The sequence below is a fragment of the Capricornis sumatraensis genome, chromosome 22 (assembly GCF_032405125.1).
Source record: "Capricornis sumatraensis isolate serow.1 chromosome 22, serow.2, whole genome shotgun sequence".
Lineage (NCBI taxonomy): Eukaryota > Metazoa > Chordata > Mammalia > Artiodactyla > Bovidae > Capricornis > Capricornis sumatraensis.
In genome coordinates, this window is record NC_091090.1 from 14,319,364 (window position 1) to 14,342,327 (window position 22,964).

General features: G+C 47.5%; 1 protein-coding gene across 2 annotated transcripts in view; it reads left to right on the top strand.

Annotated features, from left to right (window-relative positions):
• The window catches only part of PPARD (peroxisome proliferator activated receptor delta), an 89,090-nt gene extending 85,012 nt beyond the window's left edge, over positions 1–4,078 (top strand). For both annotated transcript variants that reach the window (XM_068994039.1, XM_068994040.1), the window contains exons 6-8: positions 414–616; positions 791–1,241; positions 2,183–4,078. In XM_068994039.1, coding sequence (XP_068850140.1) covers positions 414–616; positions 791–1,241; positions 2,183–2,430 — 902 coding nt within the window. In that variant the 3' untranslated portion in view covers positions 2,431–4,078. The remainder of the gene's footprint in view (positions 1–413; positions 617–790; positions 1,242–2,182) is intronic.
• The last annotated feature ends 18,886 nt before the right edge of the window (positions 4,079–22,964 follow it).

Here is a 22,964-nt window from a genome sequence, read left to right on the forward strand (position 1 = left end):
CTATGTGAATACTCTTAACTTAATTCTGATCATCTAGTGAGATTTATTAGCTGCACTTTTCTCACGAGAGAAGGTGAGGGGGCCTGCCTGAAGCCAGCCACACTGCGGGCCGAGCTGGCCCTCAAGCACAGGCCTCTGATACCAGCCACTGTCCCCCCGCCCACCACGCAGCACGGCCTCTGGGCCTCCCAGCCACAGTGGCTCAGTCGCCCTGTGAGTTAGGGCCCGTGCGTGCTAGACTCTGTGAACAAGACAGCCAGAGGGCCTGCCCTGCTCCCCGAGCTTGTGTTCTGGAGGGGCACCCCAGCGTTCCAGCTTGCTGGCTCTCGAGCTTCTGAAAGCGTGTCTCCGTCTCTGGCTCGCGTGCGTTAGAGGTACCAGGCCCCTCCATGACGGTCCCCCTCCCTGCGCAGCCATCCGTTTTGGCCGGATGCCAGAGGCTGAGAAGAGGAAGCTGGTGGCGGGGCTGACAGCCAACGAGGGGAGTCAGCACAACCCCCAGGTGGCCGACCTGAGGGCCTTCTCCAAGCACATCTACAGCGCCTACTTGAAGAACTTCAACATGACCAAAAAGAAGGCCCGCGGCATCCTCACCGGCAAGGCCAGCCACACGGCGGTGAGTGTCACAGCTCAGCCGGCGGCGCCCCAGGCTCTGGCCCTGCTGCCGCCCGCCTGACTGCGGGGAGAAGTGGGCCTCCTCCCCCTACTCCTTGGCAGAGGCAGAGGGTGTGGGAGCACACACGGGCGGGGGTCCCCCGAGGCTGGGCCTCTGACAGGGCCTGGTTTGCAGCCCTTTGTGATCCATGACATCGAGACGCTGTGGCAGGCGGAGAAGGGCCTGGTCTGGAAGCAGCTGGTGAACAGTCTGCCCCCCTACAAGGAGATCAGCGTGCACGTCTTCTACCGCTGCCAGTGCACCACGGTGGAGACCGTGCGTGAGCTCACCGAGTTCGCCAAGAGCATCCCCAGCTTCAGCGACCTCTTCCTCAACGACCAGGTGACCCTGCTTAAGTACGGTGTGCATGAGGCCATCTTCGCCATGCTGGCCTCCATCGTCAACAAGGACGGGCTGCTGGTGGCCAACGGCACCGGCTTTGTCACCCGGGAGTTCCTGCGCAGCCTCCGAAAGCCCTTCAGTGACATCATTGAGCCCAAGTTCGAGTTTGCCGTCAAGTTCAATGCCTTGGAACTTGATGACAGTGACCTGGCTCTCTTCATTGCGGCCATCATTCTGTGCGGAGGTAAGCAGGGCGGGGAGGGGGCAGGGGGCTGGCCCACGCAGAGCCAGCCTCCCGAGGGCCGGGCCCTCACTGCAGGGGCCCAGCCTAAGCTCTGGCAGCGTGAGGAAGGAGCCTTGTGACGATGGCAGTGGGACACGCACGGCACCAACTTGTGTGTGCAGGACCAGCTCTATCTAGTATATGCGGATGAGATAGAAGGAGAAGGAAACGTATCAACATGTTGATGGGGCTTATTTCTGGTGGCAGAGAAAGTTTCTGTTTTACCTGCATTTTTCAAATTCCAGCGCACCAAATATAATCAGACTCGTGCTGGCAGTGGCATAGTGCTTGCTTCATGCCAGGCGCTATTTCAGTTTCTTTTTATTTATTTATTTTTGGCCACACTGGGTCTTTGTTGCTTTGCACAGGCTTTCTCTAGCTGCGTCAACTAGGGCTATTTTTCGTTCTCGTCATGGTGGCTGCTCCTGTTGCCGAGCACAGGCACTAGGCGTGTGGGCTCAGCAGCTGCAGCTCTAAAGAGCGAGGGCTCGTGGCTGTGGCACACAGGGTGAGTTGCTCCACGGCATGTGGAATCTTCCTGGACCAGGGATCAGACCCGTGTCCCCCTGCAGTGACAGGCAGATTGCTATCCCCTGTGCCACCAGGGAAGTCACCAGATTCCCCTAGATTATAACTCTTTAATCCTCATAACAACTTTATGCCAGAGGAACTTCTGTTATTCCCATTTTACAGATGAGGAAACTGAGGTCCAGAGAGGCTGAGTGATCTGCCCATAGCCTTGTTAGTAGTCTATGGTAGAGAAGGGGTTTGGATCCAGGTGGGAGGCCCACTGTCCCCAAGGTCAGGTTGCCCACACCAGTGTGGGTATAGGGAGCTGCCCCGCCCTCTGAGCCTCCAGGTGGGCCTCCTCCCTCCCATGCCCCTGCCCTGTGTGCCCACAGACCGGCCAGGCCTCATGAACGTGTCTCAGGTGGAGGCCATCCAGGACACCATCCTGCGCGCCCTCGAGTTCCACCTGCAGGCCAACCACCCCGACGCGCAGTACCTCTTCCCCAAGCTGCTGCAGAAGATGGCCGACCTGCGGCAGCTGGTCACGGAGCACGCCCAGATGATGCAGCGCATCAAGAAGACCGAGACGGAGACCTCGCTGCACCCCCTGCTCCAGGAGATCTACAAGGACATGTACTGAAGGCGGCGACCGGGGCCGGCGCCCCCGCGGGGCTTCTCCCGTGATCAGCCCCTGAGCGCTGGGCGCCCAAGCAGCGGGCTCGCTCTCACTTGGCAGGACTCTCGGCTTCTGGCTCCCTGAACCCCAGCCTCCCTTCCCTCCTCAGCGCCTCCGTCTGCTCTCGTTTCTCTGCTCCTTCTCTTCCTTCCTCACTGTGGGTCTCGTGCTTCCTGCCTCTCTCTCCCTCCCTCCCTCTCTCCCCCTCCCCGTGTCTATCCCTCTTTGTCTTCCTCTGAGACAGTTTGTGTCACTTCACCAGCAGCTAGAACAGGGCCCAAGCAGGAGGAGTGCGGCCTGCCCTCTGTTCCACGGTCACCTTCTCCCGTCTTCACAGCCGAGGACCCCAAAGAAACACTAAGCGCTCTGGGCCTGGCTTCCTGGGGAAGCCAAGCAGCCCTGAGTTGACTGCAGAGCAACCCCTCGTCCCTGGGTCCCTGTCGGGGGCCATCTCCCCCAGATGGTCACTGCTCTGCTGAGGCCACAGCTGCCCCCCGATACCCGCCATCCTCCTGGTCTTCTTTTCACTGAGCTTCCAGGCCAGCGTCACTGATGGCCCCCTGTGCTGGCCGCTGGGGTACACCCCTCCAGCCTGGATAGAGGTGGGGTTCCCTCCGGGTGGGGGTCCCCACACCTCCACTGAAGAGAAGCGAGCTTCACGGGAGTCGGAGGTTAATGGGGTGGGTCCCCCACCAGCACCCCAGCTCTCCCCCCTGCAGCCGCCGAGTCCTGCCACCATGTCAGCTCCGCAGCTCCCCCGTGCCCCAGCCCCTGCCAGGGCCTGGCCGCACACCCGCCTGTGCCTGCAGGAGGCTGCAGCTCCCGCCCATACACTCCCCCCAGCACATACCCCAAGAGCACTGAACTCACTTTACCTGGGGCCTCCTCGCCCCTCTCCCTCCCCTCCTGGAGGCAAGTGAAGGCCCCGAGGGGCCAGGGGTGGCCACAGAGCTTCGCCCCAGTTCCCTGGGCTGGGCCAGATCTCTGGGTGGGCGGGGGTTGGGGTCCTGCAAACCCAGCCCAGCACCTGCTCACAGATCCTGCACATCTGTGACCCCCATTTGTTGCAACAGCTCTGCTCTGCTCCCCTGTCCTTGTATTTGGCCCAGCTGGCCGCCTGGAACTCTCCCTGCTCCGCCTTGGGTGACCAGGACTTCCAGGCCCAGCCCTGCTCCTTGCCCCGTCCGCCCCCCCACTGACGAGCACTTGCCACCTCCGCCTCAGGATGGGGGCCCAGTGGAGAGCAGAGCCCACCCAGGCTGCCTTTCCAGAGGGAAGTGGACTAGAGGGGTGAGGGTCTGGCTGGGTTCTCTGAGAAAGGTATCAGGAGGCACGGGGTGAGAGCCCAGGCTTCCTGGGTCCTGTCTGGTCTTCCCCAGGGGCCCTTCCACACCCCCGCGATCACTCTCTATGGCAAAATTCTTCCCTCTGGTCCCTATTCTTCCCTCCCTGCCCTCTCTCCCGTGCCACACACACCATCCTCATCCCCCACCCAGTCTGATACTGAGGAATTTCTCAGCGTCTGAACAGTCTCCAAAATTGAAATGTATATTTTTGTTAGGAGCTCCAGCTTCCTATGTTTTTAATATAAATAGTGTATACAGACTGATGGAACTTTAAATAAATGGGAATTAAATATTTAAGAATTGATTTAGACTAACTCAGTTCTTGATAGTCTCTTTCCTGGGGGCTGAGGGGACTCCCCAACAGCCTGTTCATAGAGGGGGCAAATGAGCCTGGGGTTCTGGTGGGGGTGGTCGATTCTAGCTGGTGGGGCTGCCCATCATTCCCCCTACCTCTGGGCTCTGCTCACCGCTCATCAGCCAGCAGGGTTTGTGGAGGACTGAGAAGGTGCCATCCCACCCTAAGGAAGTATTTGGGGCGGGAGCGGAAGAAGGGGGTGTGGAAGCACAGCACAATCCAGACTTGGGGTCGGGAGGGGCTCAGGAGGGCCCGGGAGGAGACAGTCCCTCTGGGCCGCGAGTGGAATGGGACTCACAAAGCCAAAGCCTGGCGTTCACTGCGGGACACTTCTCTCCTTAGCTGACACCCCGGCTTTCTCCTTTACTTCCAGTGGCGCCATCTTCACAGAGGTTCAGGACAAATGAATCCAAAGTTTAGACTAAAAAAGAAGAAAGCAACCATGAGAGAATTAGAAGATACTGTCTTCTGAAACTTGTAAAGGTTTATTTTTAGATAAAGGAAGAAATGGGGTCCCAGGCTGGTAATATCCCTGGGGAGCCTGGAAGAAGCAGACAAAACCTTTCTGAAGGACAAACACAGGCAGTATAGAACTTCCACAAAATGATAAATGGAAAGAGACAACCTGCATGAAAATGAACAGGACAACCAGTGAAATTAGAGCCCCAGGACATCAAGAAATACAGCTGTTGGTTACAGTATAGGAAACAGGGTTGTTGTTTTTTTTTGTTTGTTTGTTTTATTTTGCCTGTTGTGGGTCTTACTTGTGGCTTGTGGGATCTTGTTCCCTGACCAGGGATTGAACCTGTGTTTCCTGCATTGGGAGGGCCGAGTCTTACCCACTGGACCACTGGGGAAGCCCCCAAATAAGTCATATTATTTAAAAATATATAAAGATATGAAAATTGTGCAAAAGATACAGTTTGCCTTTTAAGGGAAAAAAATGATAAACATTTTTAAAGAAATACTTGGAACTTCCAGAGAAAGAAACTCAGTTAAAAACATCAGACACAGTCAAAGAGATCATTTTTTGCACCTCAAAAAAAGATCTATAGAAATCATTAAAAAACAAAAAAAAAGCACAGGAAAACCAAAAATGTGGAAAGGAAGAATAACAATACAAATTCTCATATACTGCAGAAGGGAGTAGAAGTTGATACAATCAACTTGAAAAACAATTTGGCAAAAGGTCATAACGTTAACATACACCCATGGAAGCTGTGAGGCGTCACCCAGGCTCCACCCCTCAGAATCCCTGAGGTCCATGACTGCCTGGCTCATAGCTGAGTTCCTCAGGAAATGGCCTGTAATGAAGGGAGCCTCCTTGCCCAGGATAAGAACATCTCAGGAGCAGCCTGTAGCCCGTGTGTGGGGACAGTGCAAGCCCCGCTGCCTCAATTTGAGATGACGTGAAGAATCGTCCCAGCTCCTGAGTGGAAGCTTCTGTCGTAACTACATCATGGTTTAACTTCTCTCTCTACCCAGTCCTGCCTCCTCCAGTTTCTTACAGGGGTTGTTCTTAAACGCACTCCCCAGTGAGTGTCCTGTAAGTAAAACTCCAAATCTATCCTGGGAAAATCAGCCTGACACACCACCACCAAATTATACCAAGATTCACATACGTGTTCATTACGCCAAGAGCAAAAACTTAGCAACAACAAAAATGTTCATCAACAGGAAAATGGATAAATTTATACAATGTTAAAAACTAAGGAGGGAGAAAAACTAGAAGAAATACATGGAGAAAATTGTATATAATCTTGAGGTGAATAGATGTTTCAGATATTTTTTGAAACACATGAAATTTATTGTACACCTGAAAATGTCTTAAGTTCCAGGGGGTATACACAAAACTTAGAATCTATAAAATAAAAAGATAAGATCTTAGTATATACACATTTAAAATTTTTCTTCTATTGAGGAACATAAAGGAAAACATTTAAATCAACCATATTTTAAAATGTGTGACGTACATTGTGGTAAGATTAGATGTCAACTACAGGAAAAAAACTATTAAAAATACAAATATATGGAGGCTAAACAACATACTTCTGAATAACCAACAAATTACAGAAGAAATCAAAATATGCATAGAAGCAAATGAAAATGAAAACAACCCAAAACCTATGGAATTCAGTAAAAGCAGTGCTAAGGGGAAGGTTCATAGCAATACAAGCTTACCTCAAGAAACAAGAGAAAAATCAAATAAATAACCTAACTCTATACCTAAAGCAACTAGAAAAAGAAGTGAAGAACCCCAGGGTTAGTAGAAGGAAAGAAATCTTAAAAATTAGGGCAGAAATAAATGAAAAACAAAGGAGACCATAGCAAAAATCAACAAAGCTAAAAGCTGGTTCTTTGAGAAGATAAAATAGACAAACCATTAGCCAGACTCATCAAGAAACAAAGGGAGAAGAACCAAATCAACAAAATTGTAAATGAAAATGGAGAAATCACAACAGACAACACAGAAATACAAAGGATCGTAAGAGACTACTATCAGCAGCTATATGCCAATAAAATGGACAACTTGGAAAAAATGGACAAATTCTTAGAAAAGTATACTTTCCAAAACTGAACCAGGAAGAAATAGAAAATCTTAACAGACCCATCACAAGCACAGAAATAAAAACTGTAACCAGAAATCTTCCAACAAACAAAAGGCCAGAACCAGACGGCTTCACAGCTGAATTCTACCAAAAATTTAGAGAAGAGCTAACACCTATCCTACTCAAACTCTTCCAGAAAATTGCAGAGGAAGGTAAACTTCCAAACTCATTCTATAAGGCCACCACTACCCTAATACCAAAACCAGACAAAGATGCCACAAAAAGAAAAAAACTACAGGCCAATATCACTGATGAACATAGATGCAAAAACCCTTAACAAAATTCTAGCAAACAGAATCCAACAACATATTTAAAAGATCATACATCATGACCAAGTGGGCTTTATCCCAGGGATGCAAGGATTCTTCAATATCCGCAAATCAATCAACGTAATACACCACATTAACAAATTGAAAGATAAAGCCATATGATTATTTCAATAGATGCAGAGAAAGCCATAGACAAAATTCAACATCCATTTATGATAAAAAAAACCTCCAGAAAGCAGGCATAGAAGAAACATACCTCAGCATAATAAAACCCATATATGATAAACCCACAGCAAACACTATCCTCAATGGTGAAAAATTGAAAGCATTTCCCCTAAAGTCAGGAACAAGACAAGGGTGCCCACTCTCACCACTACTATTCAACATAGTTTTGGAAGTTTTGGCCACAGCAATCAGAGCAGAAAAAGAAAAGGAATCCAGATTGGAAAAGAAGAAGTAAAACTCTCACTGTTTGCAGATGACATGATCCTCTACATAGAAAACCCTAAAGACTCCACCAGAAAATTGCTAGAGCTAACCAATGAATATAGTAAAGTTGCAGGATATAAAATCAACACACAGAAATCCCTTATATTTCTATACACTAACAATGAGAGAACAGAAAGAGAAATTAAGGAAACAATTCCATTCACCATTGGAACTGAAAGAATAAAATACTTAGGAATAAATCTGCCTAAAGAAATAAAAGACCTATATATAGAAAACTATAAAACACTGATGAAAGAAATCAAAGAGGACACAAATAGATGGAGAAATATACCATGTTCATGGATCAGAAGAATCAATATAGTAAAAATGAGTATACTATCCAAAGCAATCTGTAGACTCAATGCAATCCCTATCAAGCTACCAACAGTATTTTTCAGAGAACAAGAACAAATAATTTCACAATTTGTATGGAAATACAAAAAACTTTGTATAGGCAAAGCAATCTTGAGAAAGAAGGGTGGAACTGGAGGAATCAACCTGCCTGACTTCAGACTATACTACAAAGCTACAGTCATGAAGACAGTATGATACTGGCACAAAGACAGAAAAAATAGATCAATGGAACACAAGAGAAAGCCCAGAGATAAATCCACGCACCTATGGACACCTTATCTTTGACAAAGGAGGCAAGAATATACAATGGAGAAAAGACAATCTCTTCAACAAGTGGTGCTGGGGAAACTGGTCAACCATTTGTAAAAGAATGAAACTAGAACACTTTCTAACACCATACACAAAAATAAACTCAAAATGGATTAAAGATCTAAATGTAAGACCAGAAACTATAAAACTCCTAGAGGAAAACATAGGCAAAACACTCTCCGACATAAATCACAGCAGGATCCTCTGTGATCCACCTCCCAGAGTAAAGGAAATGAAAGAAAAATTAAATGGGATCTAATTAAAAGCTTTTGCTTTTAAGTTTAAGGAAACTATAAGCAAGATGAAAAGACAGCCTTCAGAATAGGAGAAAATAATAGCAATTGACAAAGAATTAATCTCAAAAATATACAAGCAGCTCCTGCAGCTCAATTCCAGAAAAAATAAATGACCTCATCAAAAAATGGGCCAAAGAACTAAACATTCATTTCTCCAAAGAAGACATACAGATCCTAACAAACACATGAAAAGATGTTCAACATCACTATCAGAGAAATGCAAATCAAAACCACAATGAGGTACCATCTCACACCAGTCAGAATGGCTGCTATCCAGAAGGCTACAAACAATAAATTCTTGAGAGGGTGTGGAGAAAAAGGAACCCTCTTACACTGTTGGTGGGAATGCAAACTAGTACAGCCACCATGGAGAACAGTGTGGAGATTCCTTTAAAAACTGGAAATAGAACTCCCGTACGACCCAGCAATCCCACTGCTGGGCATACACACTGAAGAAACCAGAATTGAAAGAGACACGTGTACCCCAATGTTCATCACAGCACTGCTTATAATAGCCAGGACATGGAAGCAACCTAGATGTCCATCAGCAGATGAAGGGATAAAAAAGCTGTGGTACATATACACAGTGGAGTATTACTCAGCCATTAAAAAAGAATGTGTTTGAATCAGTTCTAATGAGGTGGATGAAACTGGAGCCTATTATACAGAGTGAAGTAAGTCTGGAAGAAAAACACCAATACAGTATATTAACACATATATATGGAATTTTGAAAGGTGTAACGACGACCCTGTATGCCAGACAGCAAAAGAGACACAGATGTAAAGAATGAGACTTTTGCACTCTGTGGGAGAAGGTAAGGGTGGGAATCTTTGAGAGAATGGTATTGAATGGTGTATATTATCACATGTGAAATAGATTGCCAGTCCAGGTTCAATGCGTGCTCAGGGCTGGTGCACTGGGATGACCCTATGGGATGGGATGGGGAGGGAGGTAGCAGGGGGGTTCAGGATGGGGAACACATGTACACCCATGGCTGATTCATGTCAATGTATGGCAAAAACCACTACAATATTGTAAAGTAACTAGCCTCCAGTTAAATTTTTAAAAGTGGAAAAAAATACCCCTTGGAACAGAATTGTCAATCAATAAACATTTGCTGATTGAATAAATAAATTAAAAAAATATGTGACATAGTAAGACAAAAGCTACCTACAAATTGGTAAGTAAAAGTGCAGCAACCCAATTGAAAAATGGGCAAAGGATTTGAACAGGAAGAACAATGCCTCTAAAACAGGGAGAAGTGCTTAATCTCACAGTAAAAGAAATAAAAGTTCAGGCCACAATGAGGGCTTCCCTGGTGGCTCAGTGATAAAGAATCCACCTGCCAATGCAGGAAACACGAGTTCGATCCCTGATCCAGGAAGATCCCATCCCATGTGCCGTGGGCCAACTAAACCCTGCACCACAACAAGCCTGTTCTGGAGCCTCGGAGCCACACCTACTGAGCCAGGTCCCTCAGCTGCTGCTTACCCTAGAGCCCGTGCTCTGCAAAAGGAGGTCACCACAATGAGAGGCCCATGCACCGCAACTCGAGGGTCGTTCCCGTTCTCCAAAACTAGAGAAAAGTCCACCCAGCACAGCCAAAAATAAATAAAAATAAATTATAAAAACCACAATGAGATACTGTTGTTTTACATAACAAATTAACAAACACCAACAAGTTTGATTATATTATGTGCAGAATCTCACGCTATTGGTGGAAGTAAAATCTGGCACAGACTGTATAGAGGGCAGATTGGCAGCACCTGTAAGAATTATTTTAAGTAATTTTGATCCAGCAAAAGTTAAAGAAATAACAATGATGTCCTATTGATCTCCCAAACTAGTTAGACAACAGAGGAAGTTGTTTAAATTCAATTTAAAAATCTCTCCTTTGGGACTTCTAGTGGTCCAGTGGTTAAGAATCTGCCTTCTAGTGCAGAGGTCATGGGTTTGATCCCTGGACAGGGAACAAAGATCCCACGTGTCACGGAGCAACTAAGCCCTCACACGGCAACTAGTGAGCCCACAAGAGAAGTCCATGTGCCACACACAAGAAAAGATCCCACATGCCACAACTAAGACCCGAACCAGACAAATAAATAAATATCTAAAACCAAAAAATCTCTCCTTTAACTTCTACGTGAATGCCTTTTGTTTGGTCCTTTTAAGTTTCCCAACTTGTCTCTCACATCGGGCATTGCAGTCCCGTAAAGGGAACATGGGCTTTGGAGGACTAAGACAGGAACTGGGGGGTTCTTAGAGCTCGTGGTCCCCTTTCCCCTCACTCCCTGCTGTCTGTGGGCCCAGCCCCTAGCTCTCCAGAATGCAAGCTAGGAATCCACCAGCCGGTTAAACTACCTAGAAGAGGTCTGATGGGCTGGTTTGCTGTCATCCAATCTGGAGCTTCCTCATTAGAGCTTCAGGCAAGCCCCTCCTGGCCGCCTCTCATTGTGGCCCTTGCTGAAACCCTCAAAGTCCTTAACCCATCCCCCAATTTCCTCCAGAAATCTTCTAGGGATCCTCCTGCCCTGCTCCACCTGAGTCCTGCAGCCTAAACAGGGCAGCTAGAGCCCCCAGCCCCCTAGCCTTCCAGCCCTCCTGCTCTGCACTCCATCCCACCTCAGGCAGACCTGGGGCCATGGGGAGAGGTGGGCCATGTTTCCCAGCCCTTCCTCCCATGGGTCCTGCCCAGAGAGGGAGGGATAAAGGAGCACCATCCCTGCCTGATTCTCATGAGGGGCCACAGCTGGGATGGACTCTGCCGGGCCCGAAGGTGGTGACCGAGGTCGGCGGAGCAACCCCTACTCCCAGCGGTCATGCAGGTAGGGGTCTGGGTTATGGGGGAACACAGGGGAAGTGGGGGAAATTTCTTTCGGGTTCCTTCTGGCCACTGAAAGCTCAGTCTTAAAGAAGTGGGATGCATCAGGTGGGAGAAGGGGCTTCCTAGCCCCCACCCCAATGCAGGAAGGGTCTAGAGATGACCTCTCACCTCCTCATAGTCCAGAGAAGGAGACTGAGACCAGAGAGGGGATAAGACACACCAAGGCTGCACAGCTCAATCAGAGCTAGCTCCGGGTCTGACCATTCAGAGCAGAGATTCCCCACTTGCCTTTTTTCTCTTTATACAGCAAAGGTTTTTCTGCCCAGCAGCACCATGCAGCTCTCTGTGGTGGGACCTGTTCTCCCGGTCACCTTTGTAGCCCCTGCATGCAGCCTAGTGCCAGGTGTTCCCAACCATTTGAATGGAAATACTTCAGGTTGAACATTACACCATTAGAGAGTCATTCCTTTGGGTATGCTAGCTCACTAGTCCTCCTATCAAACATTCAGACCTTAAAACACATTCATTTTCCCAACAGCTGGAAGAGCTCAGTTCCCCGAAGAGAACTGAAGTTTGAGTAAAGGAGAGATCATTCTCCCTAAAGAGGGATCACTGTAGATCTTAGGGTCTCCGTGTGAAGTGCTTTCCCCAGGTTGGGAAGAAAGGTGATCTGATAGCAAGGGGAAGGCAAAAAAAAGGAAGACAGACTTTTACTAAAGGAGATTTTCAGTTTCTGGCCCTGCCCAAAACTCAGGAAGGAAGGTGGCATGCTAGACTAAGTCTGAGTTCTGAAGTTTTTATTTGTTTATTTATTGGCTGCACTGGGTCTTTGCTGGGAGCGCGGGCTTCTCGTTGCGGTGGCTTCTCTGGATGCGGAGCAGAGGCTCTAGGGCAAGGGTTCAGAAGCTGTGATCACGGGCTTCGTTGCCCTGCAATTTGTGGAATCCTCCCGGAGCAGGGACGGAACCCGTGTCCCCTGCATTGGCAGGCGGATTCTTAACCACTGGACCACCAGGGAAGTCCCAAGGGCTCTCCAGTTTTAAGAATCCCAGTCAGGATGCGGCCGCTGCGCCTCCCCCCTTACCGCACCAGCTCTGATCGCCTCCTCCCTGCTCTCCTCCACACCCGCTGCTCCCTCTCAGCAGGCCAGTCCCGATTCCCCGGGCCCACTGCTCCAGGGGTCCACTGCTCTGGTCTCCCGGCCACCCAGATACTCCTGCTGCCTCTCCAGGCCTGGATTACCTGTGACCTCTGGCTGCTCTGTCCCCAGAAGTTGGTTTCAGAAACTTCCCCAAATCCAGCGGCCCTCACTCCTGGCAATTCAGTCTTGGTTAACTAAATACTGTGCTGAGTGGCCACACCTGCGTTATAGCCTTAACTCTTGTTCTGAGTCACAGGCCAGTTACTTGACCTCTCTCAGCTTCAGATTTTGTAAACAAAAGAGGATTCCTGGCTTTTAAGGTTTGTTTTGAGGATTAAATGAACTAATCTGCCATTTCCTCCAAACCAGATGTATTTTATGCTGTGTGGGTAGAAGACCTAAACAAACAGCAACAGAAATAAGTTTAAACAATACTAAGTAAAATCAAACAGATTCCTTTGCAGGACTTATCAGAGCCTTTAAGATGTTCATAGACAATAAGCAATATACAACATGACTCTAAGGACATACAGAAGGAGTCTCTCAAATTGATTTGATCACAAAACCCCTAGCCTCTTTTGTTGTAGCTCGTCTGATGATCTAAGAGCCCCTCTGGACCTGCTGGGAGAATTCTGTCACTAGACCTCTCAGCTTGTGAAGGAGCTAGTGTTGTGGCCTCTCCAGGCAGCCCTGGAGATCACCCTCACTGGTGGTCTTCAGGGAAAGCACAGCTTTGGGGACCTGGGATAGGAGGCTTGCAAGCCCTTCCTTTGAGGGCCACTGGCTCCTGCCCGAGGAGATGAGAGGCTGCTCCTCTCGGGTCCCTCACCCTTTCCCCAGTGACTGTCATTTCCACCTCACCACTTCACCCAACCTCTGTCCACCCTCTAGCCTCGCTAATTTGGCGGTCACCACTGACCTAGTCTGTCCCCTACTCCAGCCTCTTCTTATTTATTCCCCAACTTGTAATTGGGAGCAGCAACATAGCAGGCCTGGCATCTTCTATAAACCTAAAAGAAATTTGAAAAAGTATGTTTCCCCTTCATTCTCCAAATTATCTAACGGTTTTCATCATAATGTAAATTGTCACAAAGGTTAAATTTCTAATGTATTCTTAATAGTCCCATTTAAAAAAAGTATTTATTTACTTGGCTGCACTGCGTCATAGTCACGGCACACAGGATCTTGGTTGTGGCGCTCGGGCTCAGTTGCTCTGCGGCTGAGGGATCTTAGTTCCCCAACCAGGGATCAATCCCGTGTCCCCTGCAATGCCGGGCAGATTCCCAACCACTGGCCCACCAGAGAAGTCCATGAAATAGTCCCATTTTAAAATAAAACAATTATTCTTTTTTCATTCCAAAAGAGTTTTAAGAGTTGTTTTTAGAGAAGCTGTATCACTACATCAAATGCTTTTTCACCATTTCTGAATCTTCTTTCTCCAAGGCTGGCACCTCAGGCAAGATTTTGAGGGATGTGTTCAAAGCTCCCAGCCCACAGAAACTTGCCTTTAATCTTCCTAGAGGAACTTGTCCATTTTTCCAAGCCAGGCAGTGATAATGATTAAAAGGCACCATGGGGTACTGGGCTGGGGCTGACTGGGGCTCTGTGTAGAAGTTCAACTTGAGCTATTTCAGGCTGCTTGTTTTAGGTCCTACTAATGAGCAGCTGATGAGCAACGGCAGGGGAGCATTGTGGATCTGAATAAGTATATTATTATTTTCCTGTATCCAGTGGCATCTAAGTCCCAGAGAGTTAACATATAATGTCATCCATTTAAAAAATACATAAGCAGGCTCTTTACAGTTTTACATAATTCCCTTTTCTCCTTGAATGTCTATTGTACTCCCCCACAGAATTTTATAGTACTGTTTTTATTTATTTGGCCTTGTTGGGGTTTGGTTGTGGTGCACAGGTTCTTCATTGTGACACACAGGCTCCTCTAGTTGCAGAGAACTGAGGTGTGTAGGATCTTAGTTCCCCAACCAGGGATTGAACCCTCGTCCCCTGCATTCCAAGGTGGATTCCTAACCTCTGGATGACCAGGTAAGTCCCTAATAAAATATTTTTATTCTCAGAAGTCTTTTACTGATCACAATGTTATTTGCTCCTGCAACAAAGATATTTGTGAAACAGAAATATGATTTTATTTCTAGATTTAGTTACTGGAAGTACTCAATACACCGCCCCCCCCCCCTTTTTTTTTTGATTGTGCCTCATGGCTTGCAAGATCTTAGTTCTCCCACCAGGGATTGAGCCCCAGATCCCAACGATGAAAGCGCCACATCCTAAACACTGGACTGCCAGGGAATTCCCTACATATTTAACAGTTAATTACTAAGTAAGAAAATTTTCTTTGGAAAACTTAGTTGAAGTTGTTGCTTCCCCCTGCCAAAAGAGCTCATGCATCCATGGATAAACATTACTTATTGCTAGAATAAGACAGGGTTCAACATCAATTGTTTTTTGTCATTCAATTTTTCAAAAATTTTATTAGGGTATAGTTGATCTACAATGTTGTGCTGTTAACATCAAGGTCTGTTTCTAATATTGATGAATGGAAACATTGAGAAGTCTTATTCACATAAATAAGCAAATGGAAATGAAAAGTGATTTGTTACAGTAGGGACACCCAATTCTTTGAATTTCTTCTGAATTAAATATCAAAAATGATGTAGTGGTCTGAATTAAAATCAAAAGTTCCTGTTTAATGATCTTACATGACCCTCCTTACCCTCACAGCAGCTTTTGTAAAAATAACAACAATAATAACTACAGCTATTATATTGTATGACAATAATCACTGTAGTAACGTTTATTACTCCTAGCACCTCCTCAAAGAATCTCCCTGACCATCCTGTCTAAAGTGGGTCCCCACCCTGCCAGCCTTTTATTTCTGCCTGAATCCTTTCTCGCATCTGTACTTGTCTTGGTGATCTCTGCCCTTGTTGAAAGGCCAGGACTAGGGGAGGCAGGGATGGTAAATTATGCAGGGTTGAACCCTGTCTTTATTTAAAGCTTTGCTATTTTGCTCGTTGTGGATTTTATTTTTGGCTGTTCTGGGTCTCCGTTGCCACGCTGGCTTCTGTCTGGTTGTGGTGGGTGGGCTTCTCACTGCAGCGGCTCCTCTTGTTGCAGAGCATAGGTTCTGGGATGTACAGGCTTCGGTGTTGGTGGCTTTCCCGGGCTCTGGAGCACAGGCTCAGTAGTTGTGACACAGGCTTGGCCGTCCCATGGCACCTAGACTCTTCCTCGACCAGGGGTCGGACCCATGTCTCCTGCACTGCAGGTGGATTCTTTACCACTAAGCCACCAGGGAAGCCCCATTGTGGATTTTTTTTTTCTGCATTAATTTATAACTTAAAAAAAACATACTAAAATATAATTTCCTTTTATTACTGAGTATAGTTGGCCGTGTGGGTTCTGACCCCGTGGATTAAAACAACCACAGATTGAAAATTTGGGGGAAAAAAAAAAAACCAGGAAGTTCCAAAAAACAAAACTTGAATTTGCAGCCAATATGTATATAGTATTTACATTGTAATAGGTTTATAAGTGATCTAGAGATGACTTAAAAGTATAGATGCAAATACTATCCCATTTCATATAAAGAACTTGAGCATCTGTGGATTTTGATGAATGGGCGTTCTGGAGCCCACCTTCCATGGATACCAAGGGATAGCTATACTTTACGTATAATATCTCACTTGCATTTTGCATCATCCTGTGAAGTAGGTACTAGTAATTTATAAATGAAGACACTGAGGCGTGGACAAGCTCATACAACCGAGAAGTAGTGGCACCAGGCAGAACTGGCTATGTCACCTGTGGGACCCAGCACAAAAAGAGAATCAAGGCCTCCTGTTCAGAAATTTAATAATTTCAAGGCAGCAACAGCAGAGCTTTGAAGCAGGTATGGGGTCCCTGCATGACTACATGGGTTCATACCCATAGAGCCAGCCCTGGTTCCAGAAGCTGAAGCCAGAATTCTGACTCCAGAGCCCACAAGACTCTGTGCCTGGAGAAAGTAACAGTGATCACTATGATTTACTAAGCACCTGCTGTGTACATTGTATGAAATCTTGAAAAACCCTCACAATGACCCTGAGGTAACAGGAGGCATTGTTACTCTCATTAAAATATATATTTATTTATTTATTTATTTACTCATTTTTGGTTGTGCTGGGTCTTAGTTGCAGCATGTGGGATCTAGTTCCCTGGCCAGGGATCAAACCCAGGCCCCCCGCACTGGGAACATGGAGTCTCGCCCACAGGACCACCAGGGAAGCGCCTGCTACTCTTGTTTTTAAGGGTGAGGAAATCAAGCTTTAGGGAAGTTGAGTTACCACCCAGGGATCATTATCCAGCAGAGGCAGGATTTGAACACAGGACCAAGCCTGGAGCCTGAGCCCTTATGTCACGCAGCAAAGGCAGGGACTAAAATGGGGCTGGGCATGATCTCTTAGGAAACTTGACCAAGGGCCCTGTCACTGGAGGTCCAGCCGCTGCTTCCCTCGGGACCAGAAGGCATCCCAGGTCTGCAGATATTTCCAGAGAGGCTTCTGCTTCCATGGAGATGGCTGCAAGTAAGTACCTCTTCTTTTTCTTTTTATTTAGTTATTTATTGGGCTATGCTAGGTCTTAATTGTGGCACGCAGGATATCTAATCTTCATTGGGTCATGCAGGCTCTTTAGTTGCCGCACGTAGGCTCCAGTTCCCCGACCAGGGATCAAACCTGGGGCCCCCTGCCTTGGGAGCATGAAGTCTTAGCCACTGGACCACCAGGGAAGTTGCCGGCACCTCTTCTCCTCCAGTGGGGAGAGGGCTGGGGGACTCGGGAGGAACAGTCCCTTATGGACCATGCATCTTCCCAGAGCCTGCTGTACCCACTAAGCTCCAGGTTCTGGGCGGAGCTGGCTCTGAGCCCCTGCAGGGCTAGCCCTGTCTTCTCACACATCTCTTCCCCCACCCCCTAACAGCTACCAGCGCCTGCCGTCTCCCCGTCACCTCGAGTGGGGCCGCCGCCATTCAGAGCCCCAAGTCACCCTGCCAGGGCCCTGGCTGGGGCTGACTCGCAGGGGCTCTGAGCCCTCTTACCTGCCCTCTGTGGCCATCAGCTGGGCTGCGTAGGGGCCAGCCCAGACATGGAGCTTGGCCTGGAGGGGCTGTTCAGCAAGGCTGAGGATGCTGGTGGCAGCTCCCGGGAGTCCCTGTCACTATCACGTGAGTCATCGGGGGCACTGCAGGTGGGCACAAGTAGGCTCTGAGGCCAGGGTCCCTGCTCTGTGTCCAAGCAAGGCTGCTGTTGCCTTCCACCAATCTCCATCCTCGAGACTCCCAGCCAGCGGGAAAGTTTCCTCCAGCTCTCTTGCTCTCTGTTCTAGAAGCAGAATACCATGGTGCTGTGGAGTGAAACCACCTAATTTCAGATGCTGGCTCCACCGCTTTGGAACCGTGTGACCTTGCACAAGCCACTTAACCTCCCTGGGCCTCGACTGCCTCATCTGCAAAGTGAAGTCTCTCAGTCGTGTCCAGCTCTTTGCACCTCCATGGACTGTAGCCTACCAGGCTCCTCTGTCCATGAGATTTTCCAGGCAAGAGTACTGGAGTGGGTTGCCATTTCCTTCCCAGCATCTGCAAAAAGGCACTGATATTATTCCTTACCTCACAGGGCTGTGACAAATTCGTGCATGTGGTGTGCTTAGCCCAGTACCTGGCACAGAGTAAACACTCAATGTTAGGAGCTACTTTTTAAATTATTGCTTTAGTTCAATGCTGTTCAACAGAAATATATAATTTTTTGAATCAGTTTTATTGAGATATAATTTTCACAAACCAAAAATTTCACCAATTTAAAGTGTACAGTTTAACATAGTACAGTATGTTCAGAGTTGTATAAATAATAGCACTGTTTTAAAAATTAACTTTTATTGGAGTCTATTGATTTATAGTGTTGTGTTAGTTTCTTCTGTACAACAAAGTGAATCAGTTACATATATACATATCTCCATGATTTTTTAGATTCTTTTCCCATATAGGTCATTTCAGAGTATTGAGTAGAGTTCTGTATGCTATACAGTAGGTTCTTATTAATAGCACTATTTAATTTTAGAAGATTTTCATTATCTCAAAAGAAATCCATTAGCCATCACTCTCCATCCACAACCCTTCCCAGCCACTGGCAACCACTCTATTTTTGGTCTCTAAGGATTTACCTATTCTGGACATTTCATATAAATAGAATCATGCACATTCTATGGCTGTTTTGTGTCTGGTTTCTTTTATTTAGTATGTAATATATTCTAGGTTCATCCAGGTTGTAGCATATATAAGTATTTCATTTCCCTCTTTTTTTTCACGCAACAGTACATTTAATCTTTACTAAAGGCAATGGCACCCCACTCCAGTACTCTTGCCTGAAAAATCCCATGGATGGAGGAGCCTGGTGGGCTACAGTCCGTGGGGTCGCTAAGAGTCGGATACAAATGAGTGATTTCACTTTCACTTTTCACTTTCATGCATTGGAGAAGGAAATGGCAACCCACTCCAATGTTCTTGCCTGAAGAATCCCAGGGATGGGGGAGCCTGGTGGGCTGCCATCTATGGGGTCGCACAGAGTCAGACACGACTGAAGTGACTTAGCAGCATACCCTATGTAATAAGAACAATTGTTTAGTCGTGTCTGACTCTTTTGTGACCCTATGGACTGCAGTCTGGCAGGCTCCTCTGTCCATGGGATTTCCCAGGCAAGGATACTGGAGTGGGTTGACACTTCATTCCCTTTTATGGCCAATTAATATCCCATTGTATGGATATATACCACATTTTGTTTTATTCATTCACCAATTGATGGATACTTGGGTGGTTTTTGCTTTTTGGCTGTTGTAAATAATGTTGCTATGAATACTTATGTACAAGTTTTTATGCAGATGTATCTTTTCATTTCTCTTGGGTGTATACTGGATCATATGTTAACCCTATGTTTAATAGTTTGAGAAACCACCCAACTGTTTTCCAAAAGTGGTTGCACCATTTTACAATTCATATATGTAATTAAAATTTTTCTAGTAGCCTCATTTTTAAAAAAGTAAAAAGCAATGGATGAAATTAATTTAAATATTTTAACCCAATATATCAAAAATCACATATCCAATGTCATTTCTATAGGTAATCAATATAAAATTATTAGTAAAACATTTTAGACTCTTTGGGGTATTAAGCTGCAACATCTCATGTGTATTTCACCCTTGCAACACATCTGAGTTCAGACTGGCTCCATTCCAAGTATTTGATAGCCACACATGGCAGGTGGCTGTCACAGTCCATTGTGTTGAACTCCTTGAGACCCCTTGGACTATAGCTGGCCAGGCTTCTCTGTCCACTGAATTCTCCAGGCAAGAATACTTGAGTGGGGTGTTATTTCCTCCTTTAGAGGATCTTCCCCACCCAGGGATGGAACCAAGGTCCCTTGCGTTGCAGGCCGATTCTTTACCCTCTGAGCCACCAGGAAAGCCCAATGAATGGCATGGGTCCAGACAGTTTTGTTAGAGAACAGACTCTGAGCTACTGGGCAAAAGAACTTCATGCGCCCACAGGGCCTTGCATGCAGCAAACGCTCAGCAGATGCCACATGAATGAGGAAATGAATGAATGGATCCAGTTTTTCCCAACAGCTGCTGATGGTGATCACTACTTCCTGAAGCCTCCATCTCAGTCAGATCCTGTCTGGGAGTTTCTGGCCCCGTTTCAGAGCCTTGACCTTGAGGTGCACCAGGTGGTGGAGGGATTGAGGGGAGGACGCCATGCTGGACCTCTGGGATGCCCAGACCTGCTGGAGGAGGGCCCTGTGGTCCTGGGGCTGTATTTGGGGTAGCAGTGTGTGTGTGTGTGTGTGTGTGTGTGTGTGTCTGTGTCTGTGTCTGTGTGTGTCTGTGTGTGTGTCTGTGTGTGTCTGTGTGTTGGCAGGGTGGGCTCGGGGGATGTGCTCTGACCCTGCCTGTGGCTGCAGAGGGTGCAGGACAGTCAGGACGTCGTGTGTGGCATCTGCATGGACAAGGTGTGGGACAAGCCTGGCCGGCTGAGCGGCTCTTCCGCATCCTGCCCGACTGCAGCCACGCCCACTGCCTGGGCTGCCTGCGCGCCTGGCGGAAGAGCCGAGGGGACTTCCCGCCCGGTGTCATCAAGTCAGGGTCTTGGAGAAGCCAGCTGGGAGGGGTGGGCTTGTCACTCTTTCACCTTCCGCTCTCCTCCCCCCACACACACCTCGCAGGGCCTGTCCCCAGTGCCGGATCCATTCCAGCTACATCATCCCCTGCAGATTCTGGGTGAGCAAGGGGCCTGAGAAGGAGCAACTCATCAGGAACTTCAAGGCTAGCACCAGGTGAAACTGGTGGGGGGAATGTGACACAGGTTAGGAAGGAAGGACAGCAACCCTTGATCCATTCCCACTCCCCTGGGGTTCCCAGCATGGAGTGCCCCTCCCAGTCCTGGGAATGCAGAGTGTCGGAGGTGGCAGGCCAAGAGTGTGAGCTCTTTCCACTATTTCAGAAAGCCAGATAGGTGACAAGAGTGACCGAGACAGTCAAGGCCCAGTTCCTCCTCTAGCCTGGCTCAGGATCCATGCAGGACCTCTCAGCACGATGAGAAACCTGGCCTGGCTTTTATTTCTAGTTTTCTTTTCTTTTTCTTTTTTTTTTAAGCAGTTAAAGAATGGGATTTCACTGGCTGCCCAGTGGTTCGGAGTCAGTTCTCACTGCTTGGGCCTGGGATTCTTTCCCCAGTAGGGGAACTAAGATCCCCCAAGCCTTCCAGTGTGGCCAAACAAGAAGAAGACATTTAAATCAGGAAAGTAAATTGATATGAATACCTATTGTTTCTTACAGAATTTTTGAAAACATGGGGTTTCTGAAGACACTGAAATGCAGCCCTTGGAGATGGGGTAAAGTTGAGTAGGTTTTCATCTCTTGGGGAGGGTAGGCTTTTATTTAAAAGCTAGCATTAATCATAATTCCAAGTTCTTAATTCTACCTTCCCAAAGGGTTTATTACACTTGATGTATGCAAAGTATATCTGGATAGAGAGAGGGATAAAAAGACCTAGTCTCTACCTGAATTTTGTCTGTGAACTCTAAAAACTGCCTCAACAAAGTTACTGAGAACAAACCTAGGCAGAGTCTCACAGAGGGGGAGGTGTTTGAGCTGGGGGATGGAGGAGGAGTAAGGAGGAAGAGAAAATGGAAGCACTCAGGCAGAGGGAGGACGAAGCGGGGAAATCAGCTGGATACCAGTTGGGAGTGTTCAGAAGTCTTCGGGGCCAGAGGGAGCGCCCAGGCCCAGGTGTGATAGAAGACAGCACCGTGGAGGGCTCACTGCGTGCGACAGACATCGCAGGTCACAGACGCTGTGAAGTGGGGCTCTCACTCTCTGCACGTTGCAGACGGAACTGAGGAAAGGCCTGTGGGGCTTAAGTGAGGAAGCGGGGCTTGAACCCAGGCATTCTGGCCCCTAGCGCGGACTGGAAGGAATGGTGGGGAGGACACTGCTGTGAGAGAAGAAGGGAAACAGTAAGATGATGAACGCTCCAGCACAGGCAGCCACAGGACAGGTGTGACGTGAAACCCAGTGAGAGAGGCTAATGGAGAATCTGGTCAGATTGAGTGGGGGCTTTTTATCTTTTGGTCATGCAGGAAGGCATGTGGGATCTTATTTCCCCGACCAGGGGTTGAACCCATCCCCCCTCCACTGGAAGTGCAAAATCTTACCCACTGGGCCACCAGGGAAGTCCCATGGCTGAGTTGGGGGCTTTTGATCACTGTCTGGATGGATGGGTCCCTAATGCTAGCTTTGGTCAAATGGTAAGAAGAGAAAGAGAGGCAGTGCTTTAGAGGGACTCCCCTGCTCCCAGCTTGGTGGCCAAAGGGATCCTGCATTCTTGCTGGGACTGCAGGAAGTGGGAAAGACTCAACTGCACTGGTGTCAAGCAGCGAGTTGTGATACAGGAAAAAGGCTACAAATAAAGCGCTTTATCTTTTTCTCTCTCTCATCCATCTTTCTGTGCAAGAAAACGCTGTTCCTACTTAAGCAGATCACAAGTTGCCCGCAAACCCTTCCTGTATCTGACCTTTCACAGAGTGAAATTTGAAATCTCAGAAGTGGGAAACTTCTTAATCAAATTTCATTAGCTAGCAATGACCAAATCATAAGGAAATGGCAACCCACTCCAGGACTCTTGCCTGGAAAACCCCATGGACAGAGGAGCCTGGCAGGCTACAGCCCATGGGGTTGCTAAGAGTAAGGCTGAGCGACTTCACTTTACTTTACTTAAGATCACCCCTTAGAAGACAGCCTTGTTCTAAACTAGTTACAGAGACACAGTGTAGGATTATCTGTTCTCCCTCCTTAGGTGGTTTTATTGAAACTTTGTTCAAAGAAGGAAAGGAGATTCCCAGAGTCACTGCTGTCCCAAATAGACTCTGGGAACTAAGAGAAAGGTACCACTTAAGACTTGG